Source organism: Barbus barbus (genome assembly GCF_936440315.1).
Source record: "Barbus barbus genome assembly, chromosome: 44".
Classification (NCBI taxonomy): domain Eukaryota; kingdom Metazoa; phylum Chordata; class Actinopteri; order Cypriniformes; family Cyprinidae; genus Barbus; species Barbus barbus.
In genome coordinates, this window is record NC_136722.1 from 7,090,690 (window position 1) to 7,112,958 (window position 22,269).

The 22,269-nt window shown below is 41.4% G+C and overlaps 1 protein-coding gene across 1 annotated transcript in view; it reads right to left on the reverse strand.

Annotated features, from left to right (window-relative positions):
• Nucleotides 1-22,269, reverse strand: part of ofcc1 (orofacial cleft 1 candidate 1) — a gene marked incomplete at its 5' end in the record, with an annotated part of 77,613 nt that overhangs the window by 19,597 nt on the left and 35,747 nt on the right. Inside the window, 4 exons of the mRNA XM_079406510.1 lie at nt 4,530-4,689; nt 10,982-11,145; nt 14,196-14,448; nt 20,820-21,056. Of these exons, the coding sequence (XP_079262636.1) occupies nt 4,530-4,689; nt 10,982-11,145; nt 14,196-14,448; nt 20,820-21,056 (814 nt within the window). The remainder of the gene's footprint in view (nt 1-4,529; nt 4,690-10,981; nt 11,146-14,195; nt 14,449-20,819; nt 21,057-22,269) is intronic.

Sequence of the window (22,269 nt, forward strand, 5' to 3'; positions counted from 1 at the left end):
AACTAACTCTTGCACACTTGCTAAGATTCTGTTTTTACTGATTACCCATCCATGGTAGAATCCTGACTTAACCGTGACCATAAAAAAGCGACCAAACTGAAGATGTTGAATGAGATACCAGCTTTACAAGCACACCAAATCAATAAATTAGCCAATAACAATCTGAGGGTCTTCCACGCAAATCCACATTAGTGTCTCTCTTCCCAAACCACTGTGCGATTGCAACACTTTCACACATTGCTGCCCACCGAAAGCCGTTGACCTTTTCTGCATGGCAGGCGTGTCCCCTCTGCAGTCATGTCGTATTGAGCTCTGTTGTGTGGCTGTGCCGCAGTAGCCTGGGGCCCTGCAGCCTCTGTGCACTGTCCACTAATAGCCTCCTGTAATTGAAGAAGCGGCTTTCAGAACTAATGCAAGCAAACAGGCCGGCGGAGTGGAGGGGGTAGGGCTGCAGGTGCCTTCCTGTGACCCTTCCTATATCAGGACAGATTCTGGGCAGCTTCCCCCTTCGTTCCAGTGTTTATGTTCCTGTTTTGGGTGTTTTTCCAGGGCTTTTTTCAGGCCCATTATTGCCTGACAGTGTCTCCGGAGCTTGCTAGTCATGGGCCACTAGTCAGCTTTTGTAGGTGAGAACTAAAGCTGATAATTTTGGGAAAAGCCATAAAATGTATGTGGGACTAAAAAAAAAAAATTAAAACAAATGATTCATTCTCTAATTTAATAAAGCTATTCATGCTAAATTCTTGGGTTTGATTACCAGGAAAAGCAGGGTTTATGAACCGTGACAGTGAAGCACTCAAAATAATCCTCAAAATTCTGTTTACTAAAATTCATATCAATGTTTGAATTTTTAGTAAATTAATTTAATTAAATTTGTGGTTATTTAGTAATACAGTTTTTAATTGTAATACTTTAATATAGATTCAAAAGTTTAAAACTTTGGGGTCAGTAAGATTATTATTTTTTTTTATAAAATAATGCGCATATTTATAAAAATATGCTTAACAAGGCTGTGTTTATTTGTCTCTGCTTTATCAAAAAATACAGTGAAATTTACCAGTTTAACAGTTAAATTAAAATACAATTAAAATGTATTTTATTCCTTTTATGCAATGCAGCATAATTCCATTTTGGTAAAATAAATAATTACAAATAAATCACTTGTACTTAGCCCAAACATTTCAACAGTATAGCATAATAGTAGGGAGATATTAATTGTGAAAGCAATATTTATTTTCCGACTCTTAAATATTACATATAGGTGACAATTTTTAATCATTCAACAAAGGCAACTGTAGAGGGAGCAAGTTGGGAGCGAGTTATTTGATGAATTTGCTGTCACAGAGTTGGACTAAAGCAACAGCATGAAAAGGTCCCACGTAACTCCGTCTTAATAATTACAGACGGAGAGACAGAGAGATGAGTGGTGGGGGGCGCACAGGAAGACAACGGCAGTCTGCTCGTCATTAGATCTTCAATGCGTGTTCTCCTTCCTGCGACAGGTTGGGCCCCCTGTCAGTTGTTTTGCAAAGCACCTAGGGTGTTCCCTAAATTCAGCCCGTGGAAAGACATTACTGAGACATGTGGAGACAAATAGCACGACAGAGCGCAAATCTCGATGCGATTCAGTAGCAAAAACATCTCCAGGGCTATCAGCAGCCATTAGCGTAACGTTCTGGTGAATTACGGAGAAGATTACGGCGACGCCGGACTCCTCTGTCACTGTCACACAGCCGGTGACAAAACAGTTTGCGTTACCTGCTTAAGCACGGCAGACATTAGCACCTCCCTTCCAGGTACAGTAATCAAGAAGGTGACAGCACGCAATTAATGAGGTCCATCTGCAGCAGTGCCTATACATAATTAATGAGCTCATTATCCACACACTTTGACTTTAGGCCCCTTTGCTAGACATAGGCTACACACTATAGTATAGTGTATTGCAGTTAGAACATAAAGTCTATGTGGTTGTAATCACCACCATAGAAATGTTTCTCAGAAAAAGGCCCACAACCTACGATGTAGCCAACCTTACTGTATGCTTTTGTTAAATTCAAGTGCTTATTTTTATTCAGTGGCTGCTGAATGCTAGTATGACAACGTGTTAATAACGTAATAATGCTGATCACATGGCCTAGAAGGAAATAAGGTGTAATATGAAGTTAATTAAAGAGTAAAAAATCAGATTAGTTTTTATGATCACCCCATGAAACATACAGAATTTGATAACGATAAAACCAGGCCACGTGCAAAATTATTTATGGTGGATTGTTTTATTGTTGTAGTGCTCGGAAGAAGAAACTTACATTAATGATGAATAACCCATAACTGTTTTAGTGTCAGAACGGTTTCTTTACTCTACAAAGAAAAAAGTGCTTCATATCAGGAATCAAGTCACTTAAAATTGGCAAATGATTAGCTTTAATAACCTTATATAGGTTAGATGACAAATCACATGGACACAGATTTAGGTAAAAATTAATTTTGAATGTTTATTTTAGGTCAGTGTCAGAGTAAAACCCAAGTATTTTTTGCTGTCCATTAATATGATTCTGTGGTCTGAAAAAAAATGTAAAAGAAGTATTCCATCTTAATTATTATGAGCTCATAATTATGAGCTCTGCATGTATTGTACAAACATTAGAAAAAGACATAGGTTAGCAGTTTTAGATAAAGTATAGCAGGACACTGCTGTCACTTTTTGACATTTTAAATGCTATTAAATACTCACAATGCATAAAACAAACAGTTTTTTTTCTTTTTTTAATGATAAATTATATGTATTGTAATGATTATATTTAGTTGGTTTTTGATGTGCTGAAGCCAAGACAAAGTACACTGTAATATTAATTCGCAACGATCAGCACATGTACAGTATTGGACACAGGCATTCATACAAGCTGCTAAAACTTTTCAAGTTTCCAAGCGTCCTGTGGCTCTCTGTCTGTACCTGTAAATGTTTTCTATGCTCTCTCCACCCCCATTCTCTGCTAATGAAGGCCTTGTGGCCTCTTGTTATTAAAATCACGCCTCTTTCTGTGATATTAATTGGGTCCATAATAAGGAATGTGCCGGATTCATTATTTAATTGTGAGAGAACATTTGGAATACAGTTTCTGAAATCTATTTTTAATGAAAACTACTACATCCTGACCTAATCATATCAAGCATATTCTATCTAATTAAGGATGCAAAAAATCATTAGAGTTGCAAAATATTAGTTTCAGCACTGTCTGGCTGCTCCCTCCCCTCCAACATATATTTTTTTCTACTGTGTTGATAAATAGTTAATGAGGGAAAAATGACAAAAATTTGCATGTAGGCAAATTAGTTTAATAGGGATATGTCTTTGCTGAGTTGGGAAAGTGACCCTTTTTGCATAGAGAAATTGCCACAATAATTATGAAATAATGGCTTAGCCCGTCTTATTTAAATGAAAAATCGTCAGCCTGAATAATGTAAAAATTGTGAAATGCAATAACCCTAAATTTTCATCATGCTGGCAAATGTGTTTAATGTGTTAGCATTTTATCAGTTCAATAACGGCAAATTAGGGCCAATATGAGAGAGGAGGTTATGACTGCAGTTCTGGGATGGAGACCGCTCTAGCTGAAAAAGATTCTGCAAGCGTGTTGGTTAAACGATGCTGTTTTCTTAATTACAATCTAAACAACTGCATCCAATTAGTAGCACCTTCATTACTAATATTTCCACAGCCGTAGCAGTACTTTTTGAATCTAAAACAAAAACAGGGTCATTGCAAAGGGCTGTAAAAATAACATGATTTGCAAAGGTCTACGATTTGAGCTAGGAATCGCAGAATTCTTTTTTAATGACTTGTTTGACAACCAATAACATTTCTTCATCAAGAGCACTAAAATAGGAGTTGCCACCCAAGTTGTGAACTCAGTGTGTGTGTGTGATGAGTGTGTGTCCTCATGCGTGCCACTGTTGATTGAGCGGTCTTTTTTCTTAATGAAATATTGCTGGAAATTGATTTCCGTGGATTAATCAAGCCGAATTCCTTTTTGGATAATTAGCCCCAACTAATTAGACTAGCTAAAAACCTCTGTGACAAATTTTTGGCATTCATAAATGTAACTAAAGAAAACAGAATGATTTGAAATAATAATGTTATATCCTTTGATTCCATTTTATGTTAATTATAATGCATATTAGAAAGCTCAGTGAACAGTTCAATGTGACAGTCCATTTCTGAAAACCATCACAAAGGCTTTCTTACTCACAAATGCTAGCGGGCATCTATGAGCCATCAGACAGACAGAAATCTTTTGCAGAGGCAATCTGATGGATTAGTATCAACTACCATTTTGCCCATCTCCTTTAAAACAACCATTAATCCAATTAAGCGCCTGAGACTTGAGTAGAGCTTTGCAACAGTCAAACGTTGTGTGGCAATGCAGCCCATGGCAGCTGGATCGCCTTGATGCAAAAAGATATTCTCTCTCGACCAGTGTTCAGTGCTGGTTGTTACCACTATAAACAGATAAGAACTTCCTCAGACTGACCGTGCGTCTCTCTCCATTGAAGCCTCTCCATTGCTCTGCCTTCTGTACAATGTAATTGAGCTCCTGGTTGGAGACCTCCATGTCATGTGGAATGAAGAATGCTCCCTCAGTGCTGTGGAGCCGCTGGTAGATATCTAATAGTCTCCCATCATTGTGAAGTCTGTTAAAAGAAGTAGAAGGTTAAGAAATGTTAGGCAGAATTATGAATTTATAGCACCAAGCTCCAAGAAAAAAGAAAAAAATATATTTAAATCCTAATTGGTCGGGTAACACGAAGGAACCAGTAGCATTCAGTGTTGTTGATATTATCCTTGGTCCTCTGCTCCTAAAGGTGATATTTTTTAAATGAACATAAGTGTGAATTATATTTGAGAGACCTCAATGAATATTAACATAATTCTCCATCTTTTTTATCACATAATATTAGAATTGAGCAACTATTAAGGGGATTCAATGATATGGTTCTATTTCTTGGTTTGTCACAGAGTTGCAGGAGAGAAGTTCAGAGTTCAAATGGGTTTTATGCCATCTTGTCACATCCTGGTCATTTTGCTGTCAAGGCTGTTAACGTCTGACGAACAGCTCATCTGACCTTTCCAACAGAGTGAAATTCTGATGAGCTTCAGCTCGGCAGAAAAGCAGGCCTGACCCATCAATGTCAACCGGCAAAACAGAAGCGACTCTAGTCTACGATAGAAGGATCACATAACTGAAAAGGTTTGACACCTTTGTTAACTAATTCTGGTATTTTCTTCTTCCCTACATTCTACTCAAATAAAAGCTGGAATGAACAGACATCTTGGACCTCTAGTGGGTCTTAAACTTCTGAAGCAAATCAAATAAAACCTCCTCTCTCACTCATCACAGAGAAGGTGCATTAAATGTTGGATTCTAAAATCATAAGGCAGTGTAGGAGGCTTGTTTCCTTGTGCTTTTGTGGGAAGGCTGTCTCTTCAGATCATACCTAGATCCTAATGTTCTTCAAAGAAGCTGAGCTTATAGAGGTATCTGAATCTCTGTCTGGTGAGGAAGTTGTGAGTCATATGACCACTACAGTGTGGTTATTGATACTGAGTCTTAAGGTGGCACCTCCAAAGACATCACTCATATTCAGTTCATGAATCAACAGCCATGAAAACACACAGCTTGGCTTCTCTTCAAAATGCCTTGACCCTCCACTGCGGAAAAGAGATTCTTCTCGCTCAAAAGGGTAATGAGCACTCCAGAAAATGAAACATCTACCTTGCAAAGTATAAAGGATGAAAAGTGGTATGGCTTTATGAAATGCAACGATCCATCATTCCAGCAAGGGAAAAAAGCGTATGATGATTGTTTTGCTATGGCATATACACATGACCTAAGTTATGCATGAATAACGATAACCCATTCATTTATGATCAAAGTAAAAAAAAAAATTGTCAGAGTGCACATATTCTATTATATACTTAGTATACATAATGTGAATTAATATTTATTCAAAATCATATTTCTTACTGTATGTCAGGGATTTATAAAAAACAATTTAGAATCATGATGAACTTCAGAATTTTTGAAATAAAGATATAAATCAATAATTGGCTTAAGATGACTCTTCCACACAAGCCAGAGCTTTTCCTATCCTATTTTTTTTTTTTCCTTGTTCTTCCGTAAGCATGGCGACGTCTCAAAAAATATCTGCGTACACATGAAACCACTGAAACTGGCTCAAAACGATGTAGTATACTTGCCAGACGATTATGTGGCGCTGTAATTCTGCCACAGAGATACACCAAAAACGTAGAAGAAGACTTGGAGCATGCGCATACAGTAAATATTGTTCACTGTATACAAACCCAACACAACAACAAGAAAAGCTAGTAAATTTAGTAAAGCTAATAGGCTCATTAGCTTCTGCAGCACGAACACAAGCATGTAGTTTGCCATTGTTGTTGCTGCTGTAACGTGACGTAGCGGTGTCTGACTAGGGTTGAGACGTGGGGTGATGACATCATCGTTGCACAAAATATACGGATTGGCTGTACACACGAAAACACAAAGGTGTCGTTCTCAGATTTATCCACTCTGTGACCCAGTTTCACAAAATAATAGTTTCAGGCTCCCAAAAGGAGGGATCCGTCTGAGCGAAATGCTGATATGATACAAAACTTTTTATGTATACAGCTAAACGTGTCTCCATGTGTACATGTGTAAGACAAGCTTGAAAGCAGATTTTTTCCCCCCTGCTTGATTAGCTGTTCAAAGTCAAATTCAGACTATGGGGCAGTTGGTCCATAGTAGTGGGGTCAGGTGATCATTGTGTTGGTGGCAGCCCTGGTATGTTTCAAGGGGACCTGGGCACCAGTGGAGGGTCACCAGGTCTTCTGAAATTAGGCCAACTACTTCCCAACTACTTTCAATGGAGCTAAAGCCTGCAAAAAAATGTAATAATGTCACTTAAAGGCACCATACGCTAATTAGCACTTTCCTGTCATTGTTACGTTGTATTTATATTCTGCCTGCTGTTAGCATTTGCTTGATTTTGTTAACTGAATGCATTGTTCCTCGCAGCCACTCACTGAACCGACCTTGGGCTTGTGGGGCTGTACCAACAAGCCTCAGAAGGTCCTGGACTTGTTTCAGTTATTTCCTTTCATATCAATGGCTAGTTGGCCATTAGCTGTAGCCTTTGCAGGGTGTTCAAGAACAACATTTTGGCCTAGCCATCTGCCAGAGTCAACACAGTTGGCTTTGGGGGGAAAAAAGTTGCTAAAGGTGCCTGAAAAGTTAATAAATCTAGTGTTAAACTTGCAAAGTAAAAGTTGGCAATTCTGATGAGGAGGCAAATAGTCCAATGTGTATTCACGTTTCAGTTCATGTTTACACAAATTCCAGGCTGAGGAAATTTAGAACACCATTTGCACTTGCATTAATGATCAGACTTTTTAGTAACATTATATTTATTGAACATTATAACATTTTACTCCTTATATTATACCATCTCTTTCATAGAAGAACAAAGGCTGAGAGTTAGCTCTCTCACTGGTTTCCTCACTGTGATTCAACATGTTTAGTCGGCCAAAAATCCAATTTGAATGGAGGTCGGCTTGATGTGTCATGCCTTAATATCCTTGGTGTAATAATAACTGGAAGTTCTTCATTTGCTAACAGTGTGAATCTAGGATGGTCATAGGAGGCCCATGATGATGACCCTTCTCCTCAGTTTCAGAACCAGAGATGTCTCCAACCTTGTCATTCCCTGAAAGGTTCTTCATGCTCATTGCCTTGCAGAAAAAAAGGTCACTTTGCTGGCCTCATTCAGACTCCAAGGGTCATGGTAGCTTGTGTGCTCTTCTGTAGTCTTTATGAGTATGAAAGGCTGTACTAAACCTCTACTGTGGACACTCCATTGCCACTCTAGGCCAAAATATGGACACTAAGTAAATTAAAGAGAGAAATGTCCATTTCTGTTCATCAAGCATTTCCAGATGTGCTATTTGGACATAGCTTCAGGTGAACCTCATCATATGCTTTCAGCAGAACTCTGCAACCCTGCTCTTAGCCACCTGCTCAAAACGTGAGTTTAGGCCGGTGTGACAACACTGTGTCAAACAACCCAGAAGGAGGCACATCCTAAGACACATTTGTAGAATTTGTATGAGGGTGATTGGGTTTAGTCAATTTCATCTTAATGGCACTGGACCATTATCAGTAAAGCCTGCTCATGCAGCAATAAAATAAGTACATTTCATGTGTACAATTCTACTATAACTTAAGACATCCAAATAAATCTTAATGACAAGGTGCACAAGCAGTCCAATAATGTCCAGAGAATGTGGGTTTGTCAGTTGTTTTGTCTAGCCAACAGTTAAAGGACTGTTCCGATATTATATAAAGCTATGAATGTGAAACCAAGACATCCCATAAACCATTGGTGCTCAGTCCAGCTCCTGTAGATCAGGGTTCAGTTCCAACCCTGCTTTAAAGCACAGAACAAGATAATACGTTTTTGGGATTCATTAAAAACTGCAAGTGTTTTAGATACCAAACTCTGAAGATGGAAAAAGGACTAAACAATCCTGCCATTAACCATTTGAAATTGTAATAAAATATTCCTGCCAAAATTTCAACACAAAGAAATTTAAATTGGCCTCTCAACCAATTAGACTATCAGCCTGAAAGCCTCTCAACCGACCAGATGTTGAAGAGGAGAACCGTTCACTGCTTTAAAACAGACACTTTAGTTGTGCCACTATTCACCTCTTATTTCAAAATAACAAGTTCACCAGTGGTCCCACATCAAATGTCTGATTGTGTTTATATATTTTCTGACAAATAGACTGAAAAAAATGCATAAAAAGCTTTTTTCCTGCTTTGCAGGGAGTGAATCAGGGCTTGCTAAAATGTAATTAAAAACGGATAACAGTTCATTCTATCTATACGTATTGCCTCAGGCGTTATTTTAGAAATAGGTCAGGCACTGTGTCAGTGCTTCTCTCCACTCAGTGAATAGAAGCAGATAACCCATAAAAATGTGCAAGCCTACTCACAATCAGACTGCTGGCCTACATTCACACACCACAGCCACCCTTCAGCTTTAACCCACGTTACATGCGCCAACCCTGCCATCCAAGAGCCATGCACTGGCATGAGACATCACCCGCCTCTACGGCTGACACATAATGTCGACCATCCAGTGTGGGATAAAAGCCCAGCCATTGAGAAATAAGATGAAAGCTCTTTCTCTGAGACCATTCTACAATGATTAGTGAAAAATCAGGTTGTTACAGTTTTGGGTCCTTTGTTTTAATTCCAGTCCTTAAAGCTACAGTCTGTGTGATTAAAGACCTAAATATTCAAAACAGGGATGGCACATGAAAAGAAATCCATAAACAGTCGATTCCATATCTATATCTGACACATGCATTTTTTGAATCCTTGGTCCAAATTTAGCCTTAAAATCAAAGGTTTTCCATTTTTTGTTAATATGATTTTGTGCATCATTCTCTTGCCCAGAAAGAGCAATTTGAACAAAGAAGAAAGAAAAAAAAAATCCCAATCCTTTATTGTGCATGATCCTTAGTGGACATTATTTCAAAAAACATCACAATTTGGTTCCTGGTAATATAATCATAAACCCCAATGTTCATTATGTCTGTCATGCATATTAACAAACTCTGTGAAGGTGATTTCAGCTCATCTTAATGTCATTTCTCTTATTATTTATTCTTTAAATTTCATGAGAGTATTAAATCAAATTGCATTACATCAACACTTGGCTGTCAGATTACGGTAATGAGCAGAAAGCTCTTGATAGGGCCTGTTTATGATGCTTATGTGCTGGTGGACAGGACTTCATTGGCTGGATGTCCCTCAGGGGTTCCCTGTCCAAAAATACACTGCCATAATCTCAGACTCTGAATCGTGTGGACTGCAGTGTTGTGACACTTTTGACACTTCCACCAGGAAGGTCACACACAAACTCTCAAGTTGACAGCAAAAATAACGGCAAAGAGAAAACTACATTTTGGTTCTTATTGTGAAATTCCATTTTTGAAGATAGACATGATTTATTGATTGGATGCAGAAATCTTGGATCTTGTGCCAAAATAATTTGATCCTCTCATCTTTTACAAGTCAAGTCATTTACATTCATAACACAAGGTTTGTTGCTGTTAAATATAAATGTGTGGTATATATGTTGTATGTTAATATATCCCTCTGCTGACATGCTTGGCTGCCCTGCAAGCAGCCTTCTGTTTTCTCTCTCCCTCTTGTACAATTAAAACTGGCAAATGAAGAACGCCTCGTCAAGGTCAGGTGAGTTCCCCTATAAAATAAATGCCCTGAATTAGGCCTATTCAAAGGAAAGGATCTTCTTGCGGCCACTTCTTGTGCTCATGTCATCAGGTGCTTTTTCTCTCTCCCACTTAACTTTGCTTATTTTTAAAGCACTTACACTGCATCATCAATGTATGTGTCCTGGTCTGCTTGCTGCATCTGGCTGTGCTGCAGTTTGATTAAATATGGAGCTCATCCAGGATGATACTCTGAGAAAGAATTATATTCCTAAACTAAAATGTACTGTATCTAGAAATGATTTAATGTTTAATGAAGTGTTGAAATGAAGTGTTTAATTTCCACTACTACAAGTACTACAACACCCGCAATTCTGCAGTGAGATTCAAAGCTAGCTGTGTTCAGTTCAAGACTTTGATTAAAACTTCGACTTAGTTCAAGATTTAAAGTTCATAAAAAAGTTTCTAAAAATGGATTTGGTGTAAATGATTGGGAAAAATAGTTCCAGAACCAAAGGCTGCCGCAAAAGTGGGTGCTCGAAGTTAAGCAAAATGTAAAATGATTTGCAGTGGCATAAAGGCATGTTACAAATTACAGTTGAAACATTAGCACAACTCCATGTAAATTTGACAAACTTCTGATTTTGTGTTTGTTAGATTGCTTTAAAAATTCTGTACCTGAGGAAGTAAACATAAAGGAAGGTGAAGGAGAGGATGCAGTGGACACCGTACAAGAAGAGTGTGATGATGATGCCTGCTGTGCCCGACTGCTCAGTCCGAAAGAAATGCCAGTACAGCTTAGCAGCATCTGCTAACGGTTCCTCTGCACTGTAGGACAGACGCTGACCAAACAAAACACGTTTCATAAAATCACAACTGTCTCACCTAGAGAAAACATGAATATACAAACATAGAAGGTGAAAAACTCTTGTCATATTCAGGTTGGCCCATTTTAGCCACAAATTTTGCAACAAATGCAACCAAATACATCCTGCTAGATCATTTGGGATCTAAATTTAGGTCTCCATGATTTTAAAAAGCAGACCTTCTGATCATCTAAACATTTCCCACTACTGATGTTTGTTTATTTTTCTGATCATTTAATTGTGCTGTTAATTTATCATGCTTGTCCCTTTATTTACTCCGTTTTATATACATAAACATCCACATTTATTTATTTTTTTTTTTTTTATAAGCATGTTGTGAGCAAATGCAAAGTCTTGCAGTATCATTTATGTACCAAACAAAATCGAGAACGTAAGCCAATGGACTGTTTTTTTATTTTTTATTTTTTTTGGTTTCACTAGCAATATGATGTTGTGGGGAAGCATTATTTTAACCCTTGTGAAAGAAGTACACTTGTGCATACAAAAATAATATGCTTTAAAATAATATTCAGCGTGATCTGAATGCAATACAGACACTTTTATTACATGCTATATAAATGACAAAATTATATATTATTTATATTAGATTTTTTGACCCACATAGGACTTAGTACATATTTATATGTAATTTCATAATTCTATTGTCTTTGAAATATGGCTAAAGTAAAAATAAATAAATAAATAATAATAATAATATATTATTATTAACAAATTCATGGGAAACTAAAATATATATGTAATTTCTATAGAAATGTGTATGTCATATATTTAAATAAATGTCAAATTACACATACAATGATGCTTTAGGCCAGCAGGAAGTTTAGTCCATTTAAAAAAAAGTGCAATTTTTGTAACAAAGCTCATTTTTTATAAGTGTTTCATGAAAGTTTACTCTCTTTAAGAACCTTCTACAGTCAGGTCCATAAATATTGGGACATCGACACAATTCTAACATGTTTGGCTCTATACACCACCACAATGGATTTCAAATGAAACGAACACGATGTGCTTTAACTGCAGACTGTCAGCTTTAATTTAAGGGTATTTACATCCAAATCAGGTGAACGGTGTAGGAATTACTTCAGTTTGCATATGTGCCTCCCACTTGTTAAGGGACCAAAAGTAATGGGATAGAATAATAATCATAAATCAAACGTTCACTTTTTAATACTTGGTTGCAAATCCTTTGCAGTCAGTTACAGCCTGAAGTCTGGAACGCATAGACATCACCAGACGCTGGGTTTCATCCCTGGTGATGCTCTGCCAGGCCTCTACTGCAACCGTCTTCAGTTCCTGCTTGTTCTTGGGGCATTTTCCCTTCAGTTTTGTCTTCAGCAAGTGAAATGCATGCTCAATCGGATTCAGGTCAGGTGTCAGGTGATTGACTTGGCCATTGCATAACAGTCCACTTCTTTCCCTTCAAAAACTCTTTGGTTGCTTTTGCAGTATTCTTTGGGTCATTGTCCATCTGAACTGTGAAGCGCCGTCCAGTGAGTTCTGAAGCATTTGGCTGAATATGAGCAGATAATATTGCCCGAAACACTTCAGAATTCATCCTGCTGCTTTTGTCAGCAGTCACATCATCAATAAATACAAGAGAACCAGTTCCACTGGCAGCCATACATGCCCACGCCATGACACTACCACCACCATGCTTCACTGATGAGGTGGTATGCTTAGGATCATGAGCAGTTCCTTTCCTTCTCCATACCCTTCTCTTCCCATCACTCTGGTACAAGTTGATCTTGGTCTCATCTGTCCATAGGATGTTGTTCCAGAACTGTGAAGGCTTTTTTAGATGTCGTTTGGCAAACTCTAATCTGCCCTTCCTGTTTTTGAGGCTCACCAGTGGTTTACATCTTCTGTATTCACTCTGGTGAAGTCTTCTCTTGATTGTTGACTTTGACACACATACACCTACCTCCTGGAGAGTGTTCTTGATCTGGCCAACTGTTGTGAAGGGTGTTTTCTTCACCAGGGAAAGAATTCTTCGGTCATCCACCACAGTTGTTTTCCGTGGTCTTCCGGGTCTTTTGGTGTTGCTGAGCTCACCGGTGCGTTCCTTCTTTTTAAGAATGTTCCAAACAGTTGTTTTGGCCACGCCTAATGTTTTTGCTATCTCTCTGATGGGTTTGTTTTGTTTTTTCAGCCTAATGATGGCTTGCTTCACTGATAGTGACAGCTCTTTGGATCTCATCTTGACAGTTGACAGCAACAGATTCCAGATGCAAATAGCACACTTGAAATGAACTCTGGACCTTTTATCTGCTCATTGTAATTGGGATAGTGAGGGAATAACACACACCTAGCCATGGAACAGCTGAGAAGTCAATTGTCCCATTACTTTTGGTCCCTTAACAAGTGGGAGGCACATATGAAAACTGTTGTAATTCCTACACCGTTCACCTGATTTGGATGTAAAAACCCTCAAATTAAAGCTGACAGTCTGCAGTTAAAGCACATCTTGTTTGTTTCATTTGAAATTCATTGTGGTGGTGTATAGAGCCAAAAATGTTAGAATTGTGTCGATGTCCCAATATTTATGGACCTGACTGTATTTCATTAATATTATTATAAGCAAATAAAAAAAGACTCCATAATATATAATATTTCCATAAATCATATTATTGTCTTAATTCGTTGGGTTTAAGATGATTAAAACATATTCTTATAAAATAGTCAAGATCAATCTGTCAGTCTGTCTTTCTGTGTCTAGCCATCCAGGTTTTTCAGTCCATGGCTAGTGACATCTGTAAAATAGCCTTTGTGATGTCTGATGTTAGTTTTTTTTATTTGTATTTTGTTATTCAGAATTATGTATAGTGTAGTATTCAACATTTCCAACTAAAAATACACCTATAATCCTGAATAATCTTTTCTCTCTACAGTCTGTCTATCCAATCCTTGCCCTCACATTCAGTTTTATTTGTGAAGTGACTTTGCTAAGATAATGTGAAACTTCTATTTACAGTGCAGAAGTGTCCACGTTATTTTAAGTGACTTACCCCCAGGACGGCATCCACAGCAAAGACCGCCAGAGGGTCCAGCACTGTCCACACCGCCGCAGCCATGATAAACTTTGACAGGAAGGAGGGCGGTGAGCCAAACGCTAGCTGACAGCCCCATCTGATCAGGAGCAGCAGTAGCGTAGCTGCATTCAAGGTCAGGGGGCCCAGCAGCACCAGCAGAACCTCCTCCAGGGTAGACAGCAGCGAACCCTGATAGACCAGATCCACCGTGTGCACACCCAACCCAAATCTGCCCAGAGAGAGACATGATGAGAAGTTGATTTAGCCCACAATGTAAGATAATCAAATAAAAAATAAATGAGAAATTTGCATATGACAGTTATTGTGAACTAAAGTAATTCCAAATTACAGTATGTGCTGTGGTTAGGCAGGATGTAAAGTAAACCTTTATATATTTATTTATAATGAAGAAGTTGGAAAAAAGGAAGAAAGGAAAAAGAAAAACATTGGCAGGACAGTTCTAGAACCTTTTAGGGGTGCTTCACCCGCGTCAGTCTAACATTATAACTGAACGATCAGGCCAGTGCTGCTTCCTAAAGAAAGTTTATCATTTTTGCAGATTTTTAAGTTTTGTCAGTTTAAACATTCAAGTGATTTAAACCATTCAAGCACAATATGGCAAGAAAGAAAAGTCAATGTGGTAATCACACACCGTGACAAATTGTTTCTGTGTGTGCACAGAAAGCCACATCTCAGACAGCATGCGAGTAACAAAAAGTTCTTCATGAATATCCATGTGAAAATATTGTGTCAATATAAACAAATCTGTGCATTAGATCTTAAAGTCACAACCACCCCATATACGTATCTTCTGCATCTTATGTTAATAACGTTAATCAAACAACAAAAGAAAAAGAGAGGTTTACTCACTGTTCTTAAATAAACCACTTCTGTAGCTTTAATTGGTATCTGTGCATTTACTTCACACAGTAATACAGTTCCCTATCTGTCGGTCACTACGAGTTATGTCATGACGACATTAGGGGATTCACTTGGGAGCCCTGACTGCCTCTGATAAGAGAAAACGCCAATGAAATTTGGCTAGTGGATTTTGCATACCTGAGCCACTCCCCGTGCATACGGGTATAAAAGGGCGACAGGTGCATCCACTCATCAGATTTTTGCTTCGGAGCCGAGTTTTGCTTCGGAAAAGTCTAAGCCTGATCTCCACAAAGCCTTCTGCCTCGAGTTCGTTCCTGGGTGGTGTTACGGTGCAGACAGCGGTGTCCCTGCAGCAGCGATTCCCCTGGGCACTTCACCTGAAAGAGCGAATTTCTAAAACACTGGACGGTTCGCGTCTTTTTAAAGATGCCGTTCCGTCCGTGTTCTCTTTGTTGCGGTTGCTTCCTGTCCTCGGACGACGGACACGAGCGTTGTCTTCAGTGTCTGGGCATCCAGCACGCTGAAGATGCGTTTGTGGATGAGTCATGCGCCTGTTGTGGGCGTATGAACATGGCAACGCTGCGATCTCGCCTTTCCTTACCGAAAGGATTGGCACCCTCTGCCGCCACCCGCCCCAGTCTCTCTGGCTCGAGCAGAGGACCGCCGGCTGGAGCTCTGGGAGATCTGAGGGTGACAGTGAGAGCATCTCCGCCGGGCACGTCCCCACGGACCTCTTACCCCTCTCGCAGCGCTTGTCCCGTCCGGTTCCCGAGTGATCTCGCTGGTTCACCCCACGGGGCTGCCAGCATTTCATTCGGTGCACCGCCCGAGGATCAGATGTCGATCGTGGCATCGGGGGATGGGCTTTCGTCCTCTGAGGATGAAGGATCGGCGGGGCTGCCCCCCTCGGGTGTTGTCGCCACTGCCGATCCGGACCCAGAGGCCATGCTTGCCCGGGCAGCCGTGAGTATCGGGTTTGGAGGTCAACAGACCGCCCAGTCCCGAGCCTTCGCGGCTGGACGATTGGTTTATCGGGGCGGGACGCGACCAGCGGCCGCGCTCTGCCCCGGTGCCTTTCTTCCTGGAGGTGCATGAGGAACTAACGAAGTCGTGGACGGCCCCTTTCTCGGCCAGAAGCCGCTCGTCTCCCTGCTCCGTCCTCACTACCCTCGATGGCGGGGCGGCCAGGGGGTACGTGGATATTCCCCAGGTGGAAAGAGCGGTTGCGGTGCACCTGTGCCCGCAAAACGCCGCCACTTGGAGGAATCGTCCGCGTCTCCCATCCAAAGCCTGTAAGCTGACGGCCGCACTCGCCGCCAAGGCTTACAGCGCTGCGGGCCAGGCCGTCTCTGCCCTGCATGCCATGGCCATCCTGCAAGTACACCAGGCCAAGGCCCTAAAACAAATGCACGTCTCCGGGCGACGAAAGTCACGGTGCGGTCCCTCGGGAAGGCGATGTCCACTCTCGTGGTCCAAGAGCGCCATCTCTGGCTCAATCTGGCAGAGATGAAGGATGTCGACAAAGCACGCTTTCTCGATGCCTCCATCTCCCAGGCGGGGCTATTCGGCGACACTGTTGAGGGTTTTGCCCAGAAATTCTCGGCAGTACAAAAGCAGACAGAGGCGATTCAGCACATCCTCCCTAAACGGCAGGATGCTCCAGCTGCCACCGCTGGCCCAAGGGCCAGGCCTCAGTCTGCTGGTCGCCGTGGGCGCCCTCCTGCGTCCTCCAGAGCTGCTCCGCCCCGTGCTGAATCGACACCTAGGCCGGAGCGTCGAGCCTCTCGCAGGAGTGCGGCGCCCTCCGTGCCTCAGCCGGCCGCCAAGTCCTCCAGGAAGACGACAAGGCGGCCCTGACGCGCGCAACCCGGAGATGGGGAAATTTGCTCTTTCCCAGGAGACGACGAGGGTAGCATCGCTCCTTCACCCGGAGGAGGGCCGGGTGGAGAATCCTCTGTTTTCTTTTGTTTCTGTTCCGCCGCTGGCTCAAGGGCCAGCGGTACTCACTTTGTCAAAGAAAGAGCAATTTACTTTTCCTCCGGGTTCTCAGGCCTGCGGGTTGACAGTGTGCGACGCACTGCCTCCTCACTCTCATCCGCGGCCCATATTGCCAGTGGCCAAGAGAGTGCGGTCTGGGGACGCGATGCCTCCCCGCGCACCTCTAGCCAGTCCCCCCAGGCACTTAGGGAGTTTGGTGGGGATGAGTCAGAATGCACCGCTTTCTGTTCCATCCAGCCTTACTCCCCCTCGCTGCACCACTGAGGGCACGTCGATTGTGCCTTTGGTGCCACTTGCACGGTATCTGGGGGCGTGGCTTGCGCTACCCAGCCCGTCTCGCTGGCTCATTCGCACAATTCGACTCGGCTATGCGATTCAGTTCGCCAGGCGACCTCCCAGGTTCAGCGGCATTCTCAAGACTTCGGTGGCAGTCTGAGATGCACCTGTCCTGCGCGAGGAGATTGCTGTCCTTCTGGCAAAGGGTGCAATCGAGCCAGTCCCTCCAGCCAAGATGAGGCAGGGGTTTTACAGCCCCTACTTCATCGTGCCCAAGAAAGGCGGCCAATCCTGGACCTGCGAGTCTTGAATCGGGCCCTACACAAGCTCCCGTTCAAGATGTTGACGCAGAAGTGCATCGTCAAATGCGTTCAGTCCGCGGATTGGTTTGCAGCGATCAACCTGAAGGACGCTTACTTTCAGGTCTCGATTCTCCCTCGACACAGGCCGTTCCTGCGGTTTGCGTTCGAGGGGCGGGCATGGCAGTACAGGGACCTCCCCTTCGGCTGGGCGACACCGAACACCTTCGCGAGATTTTACAGTCTCCGCGTTGAGCCAGTCTCTTCCCGTGTGTTGGGTAACAGGTAAGTGGCGGGAAGAGTTGGCCGGTGTCACGCATCTCCAGCAGCAATGTACTCAGTGGTCCCTGCGGGCGCCAAGGTTAGCGAATTTGCGCTGGGGCGACGGGAAGGTTGCGACCTTCGCATCGCATTTGTCTGTCACACGCTAGCTTGTCAACATCTGCATGCCACAAGGTCGTGACGGGGTTCAGGTTGTGGTGCTTTCCATGGACCCCTAATGTCGTCACGACATAACTCGTAGTGACCGACAGATAGGGAACGTCTCGGTTACGTACGTAACCCTCGTTCCCTGATGGAGGGAACGGAGACGTTATGTCCCCATGCCACAATCTTGAACCATCGCTGGTTGCCAGGGACACGTTCTCGGCTCCTCAGCGGAAAACCTGATGAGTGGATGCACCTGTCGCCCTTTTATACCCGTATGCACGGGGAGTGGCTCAGGTATGCAAAATCCACTAGCCAAATTTCATTGGCGTTTTCTCTTATCAGAGGCAGTCGGGGCTCCCAAGTGAATCCCCTAATGTCGTCACGACATAACGTCTCCGTTCCCTCCATCAGGGAACGAGGGTTCGTACTTAACCGAGACGTTTTCACAGGCACTCTGTACAAGTACTATTTATTTAATTATTTATTAATTATTTAAAGATTATTTATCTTTGTTGTATTGTATTTATTTTGTGATATTGCTTGTAATTTGTTGTCTTATGCTTGCTTACTTGTCTTTAATGTTTGAACTTTATATTAGTTAGGGTAGTATTAGTATTTGCTGTTATCGTAAATTGGAGTCGAGAACAGTGAAATTCCACTGGTATCCAAACTGTTGCTATTGTAAGGTTACATAGGTCAAAAAATAATGAAAGCAATAACTTTACTTATTTATTTAGGCAGGGCCAGTGAATGTTTTGGCAGGGCAGGCAAAATATCTGATCTCCTGGCCTGACCAGGCCAGTAGAAAACTCCTTAATGTTGAGTCCTGAGTCAATATTTTATATTTTTAGATAGTTAACAATAATACTTGTTGATAACAACAATATGATGACCTTTTTCCTGTTAGTCAAACAGTAACAGTGTACTAATTTGAACTTTACTCCGGACTGGTATCTGACTCTTATTATATCACTTATAAAAATGTTTATATTGACTTGGTAGCAATTTTAGTGGTGTGCTACTTTTGACTTTATAGCAATATAGTGGTGCCGATTTACAAAGAGGCAATGGCATCATCTTGCTACACATTCTCACCAAGGGTTAAGCTCCCCTGAGGATGAAATCCTAGAACAGTTACTGAACATCCACACAAAAATACAGCAAAATGAAATGTCTAAGATTTTATGATGATGTGTAGTGTGTGTGTGTTTTGTTTTCTCTTTCATGTCTTTCCTAATCTACCATCATCTCTCTGTTCATTAATCCCTCTCTACCGTTACCTGAGAATCTTTTGCATTCTTCATTTCACCTATTCGGCCCATTTCTGCTATACATGTTCACTACACCAGATGTTCTAGCATTCTCTCAAGCATTTAAATCGCGTGAAACTTTCCAACACTCACTGCATGTTATATCTCTTTTTAAAAAGGTTTAATTTTTAAGATTATATTTTTGATTGATAGTCAAATTTAAATTTGATTCAATTAAACTCAATTCAACTTGACTCAGTTTTCTTATATTTTATTCAGTCTGAGATTCAGCTTGATTCCAATGCATTCAAGATTCAATTTCATTTGATTTACTTTTATTCTGTATGTGACAGAATCAGATCTCTATTTATATTCCATTGTCAAATATGATACGCACTTTTTCTACTTTTTTCTTTCTGTTTTGGATGCTGTAAATTACGTCAACAGATCTAGCCACCTAACACAACTCACTCAGTTTACAACAGGACCTGTGTTGGTAATGAAGAGTTTTTCCACATGCTTGTGGTGCAATAAAATCCACAGAACACATGTTGTTGTGTAGACGGGTGGGACTCATTTGGCACTGTGAGGTTGTGTGCTGATTTTGGAGTGTGTTTGTGTGTGTAGGAGTGGAGGGGGGTGGTATTTGCGAGAATGCTGGGGGTAATGAAATGAGCGTGGGGTAGAGTGAGAGAGAGACGCTAATGACTGCGGGGCGTGCAAGTGTGTGTGTGTGTGTATGCTGTCAGTTTGCAGCTGATCTCTGACCGCTACTGTGGTCACCAGCCTTGTAGAGAAACGCTCGCAGCGGACAAATGGACAGACATGTGGAACATGTCATGAGCCTATGACCCCAGCTCTGTGTTTTCCACTTGTTTCTATCTCATCTATCCTTCTCTGCATTCCTCTTATCTTCTGTCAGTCGTTTTCTGCGATTTAATGATCGGATTTGTTTTGCAACAACACAACTTGGTGCATAAGAATATTCACTAAATGACTCCTGGATGATAAATTAAATTAACACCACATGCAAAATAGAACTGCGTTGCGGTATCACACAGGGTTTATGATGAAATGCTGTCCACACAATAAGAGAAGATAAATTCTTTCCAAATAATGCACACTTAAAGGCCCGTACCCCCGCATGTTAAAATCAACTGACTTTCCCCTCATGAGGTAGTTAAAGTTTATACAAGTCTTGTAAAAGACTGTGCATGTGTGTGCGTTTGTTTTCATGCATATAAATGCACACACGTGACATACGACAACAGCGCATGAATCACCTGCATGCATATTTGTGCGTATGAGTGTGTTTCCAGTGAATTATTGTAAGTAGACATTTGTAAAGGTCAGCATATCCTCTCCTGGAATAATTATGCATGTATTTGTGTGTTTGGAATAATGATGAGCTTGACACTGTGTGTTTGCGAATGATTGTTCTGTGAGGAGGGTCACGTATGTCTCACCTGTTGATGGGGATGTGTTGAGCCTGCAGGAAGAGCCACTGGCTGCAGTAATGAAGGTACAGACGGGGAAACCACATTAGGCCAAACAGGAGCATGGTCAGACTGATCTGAGACAGATGAGGACGTGGATGGCAGGATAAACCGAGCAGTGATGGGAGGAGACACACTGCCAGACGTGTTCTCTTGCCCGTCCCACAGCACACAGCGGCAGACCTGTGCTGATTGTGGTGCTGAGATCTGGGGACAAAAAAAATCATACGGGTGATTCTGTAAGCAGTGCAAAAATAAATAAATAAAATAAATGCATTTTTTTTTTCATTTCCCCACGCATGATTTAATGTGGACAAATTTAGATAAATGAATTTGAAAAACAAAATTCTTTTTTAGCTTAATACATCTGACTGAAAGAGTGTAATTGTTATTAATAACATCTATAGGCCCTACTATCTATAAACATTTCATTATCATATTTGGTCACCATACAATGAATATTACACAATTGATGAAATTTAAAGGGTTAGTTCACCCCAAAATGAAAATTATGTCATTAATTACTCACCCTCATGTCGTTCCAAACCCATAAGACCTTTGTTCATCTTCGGAACACAAATTAAGATATTTTTGATGAAATCAGAGATCTATCTGGCCCTTCATAGACGGCAATGCAACTGAAATGTTCCCAGGTCCAGAAACGTAGTAAATATATCTACGTGGCTCAACTTTGGCAAAGAAAGCAAAAAAAACTATTTACTCAACCATTCTACTCCCCCGAGTTACGTCGTCCGTCACAATGTATATGCATGCTTTCGCCTAAGCGTAAACAACACTGATTATGTCAAATATGTTCTTGGGTACTCTACAAAATGGCAGAAGACGTAACTCAGGGGTGAAGAATGTTTGAGTAAATTGCTAGTTTTGTTTTCTTGTTCATTTTAGTCCAGATGGCACCGCTGATGGCAGCTATTGTGCGTTGCTCTCCAGTGTTTGTACTGTTTTTGTTTGTTTTTCCTGTTTTTTTCAAATACGATCAGTTTTACCAGGGATGACCTGCTGAACATTCGGCAGAACACACCACAAAATTTACTGGATTTTGATTTTTCGGATGTTTTGCTGGACATTGTAGTTGGTGGAGCCGTAGCTCTGGTCAAACGCTAAAGGAGGCGCAGGCGGGGAAAGCGAGCCGGCGCGCTCGTGAAGCTTTGTCAGCGTGGATTTCGAACGGCGTTGCCTAGCATCCATCTGACGAATCTCCGCTCTCTACCCAACAAAACGGACGAACTCCTTCTGCTCTCCCGGACAAACAAGGATTTTTCTAACTCTGCTGCTTTGTGTTTCACGGAAACCTGGCTAAATGGCGACAGCGTACTACATCTGCCTAATTACCAGCTGATCAGAGCAGATCGCAATGCAGAATCAACGGGGAAATCGCGCGGCGGCGGGATGTGCTTTT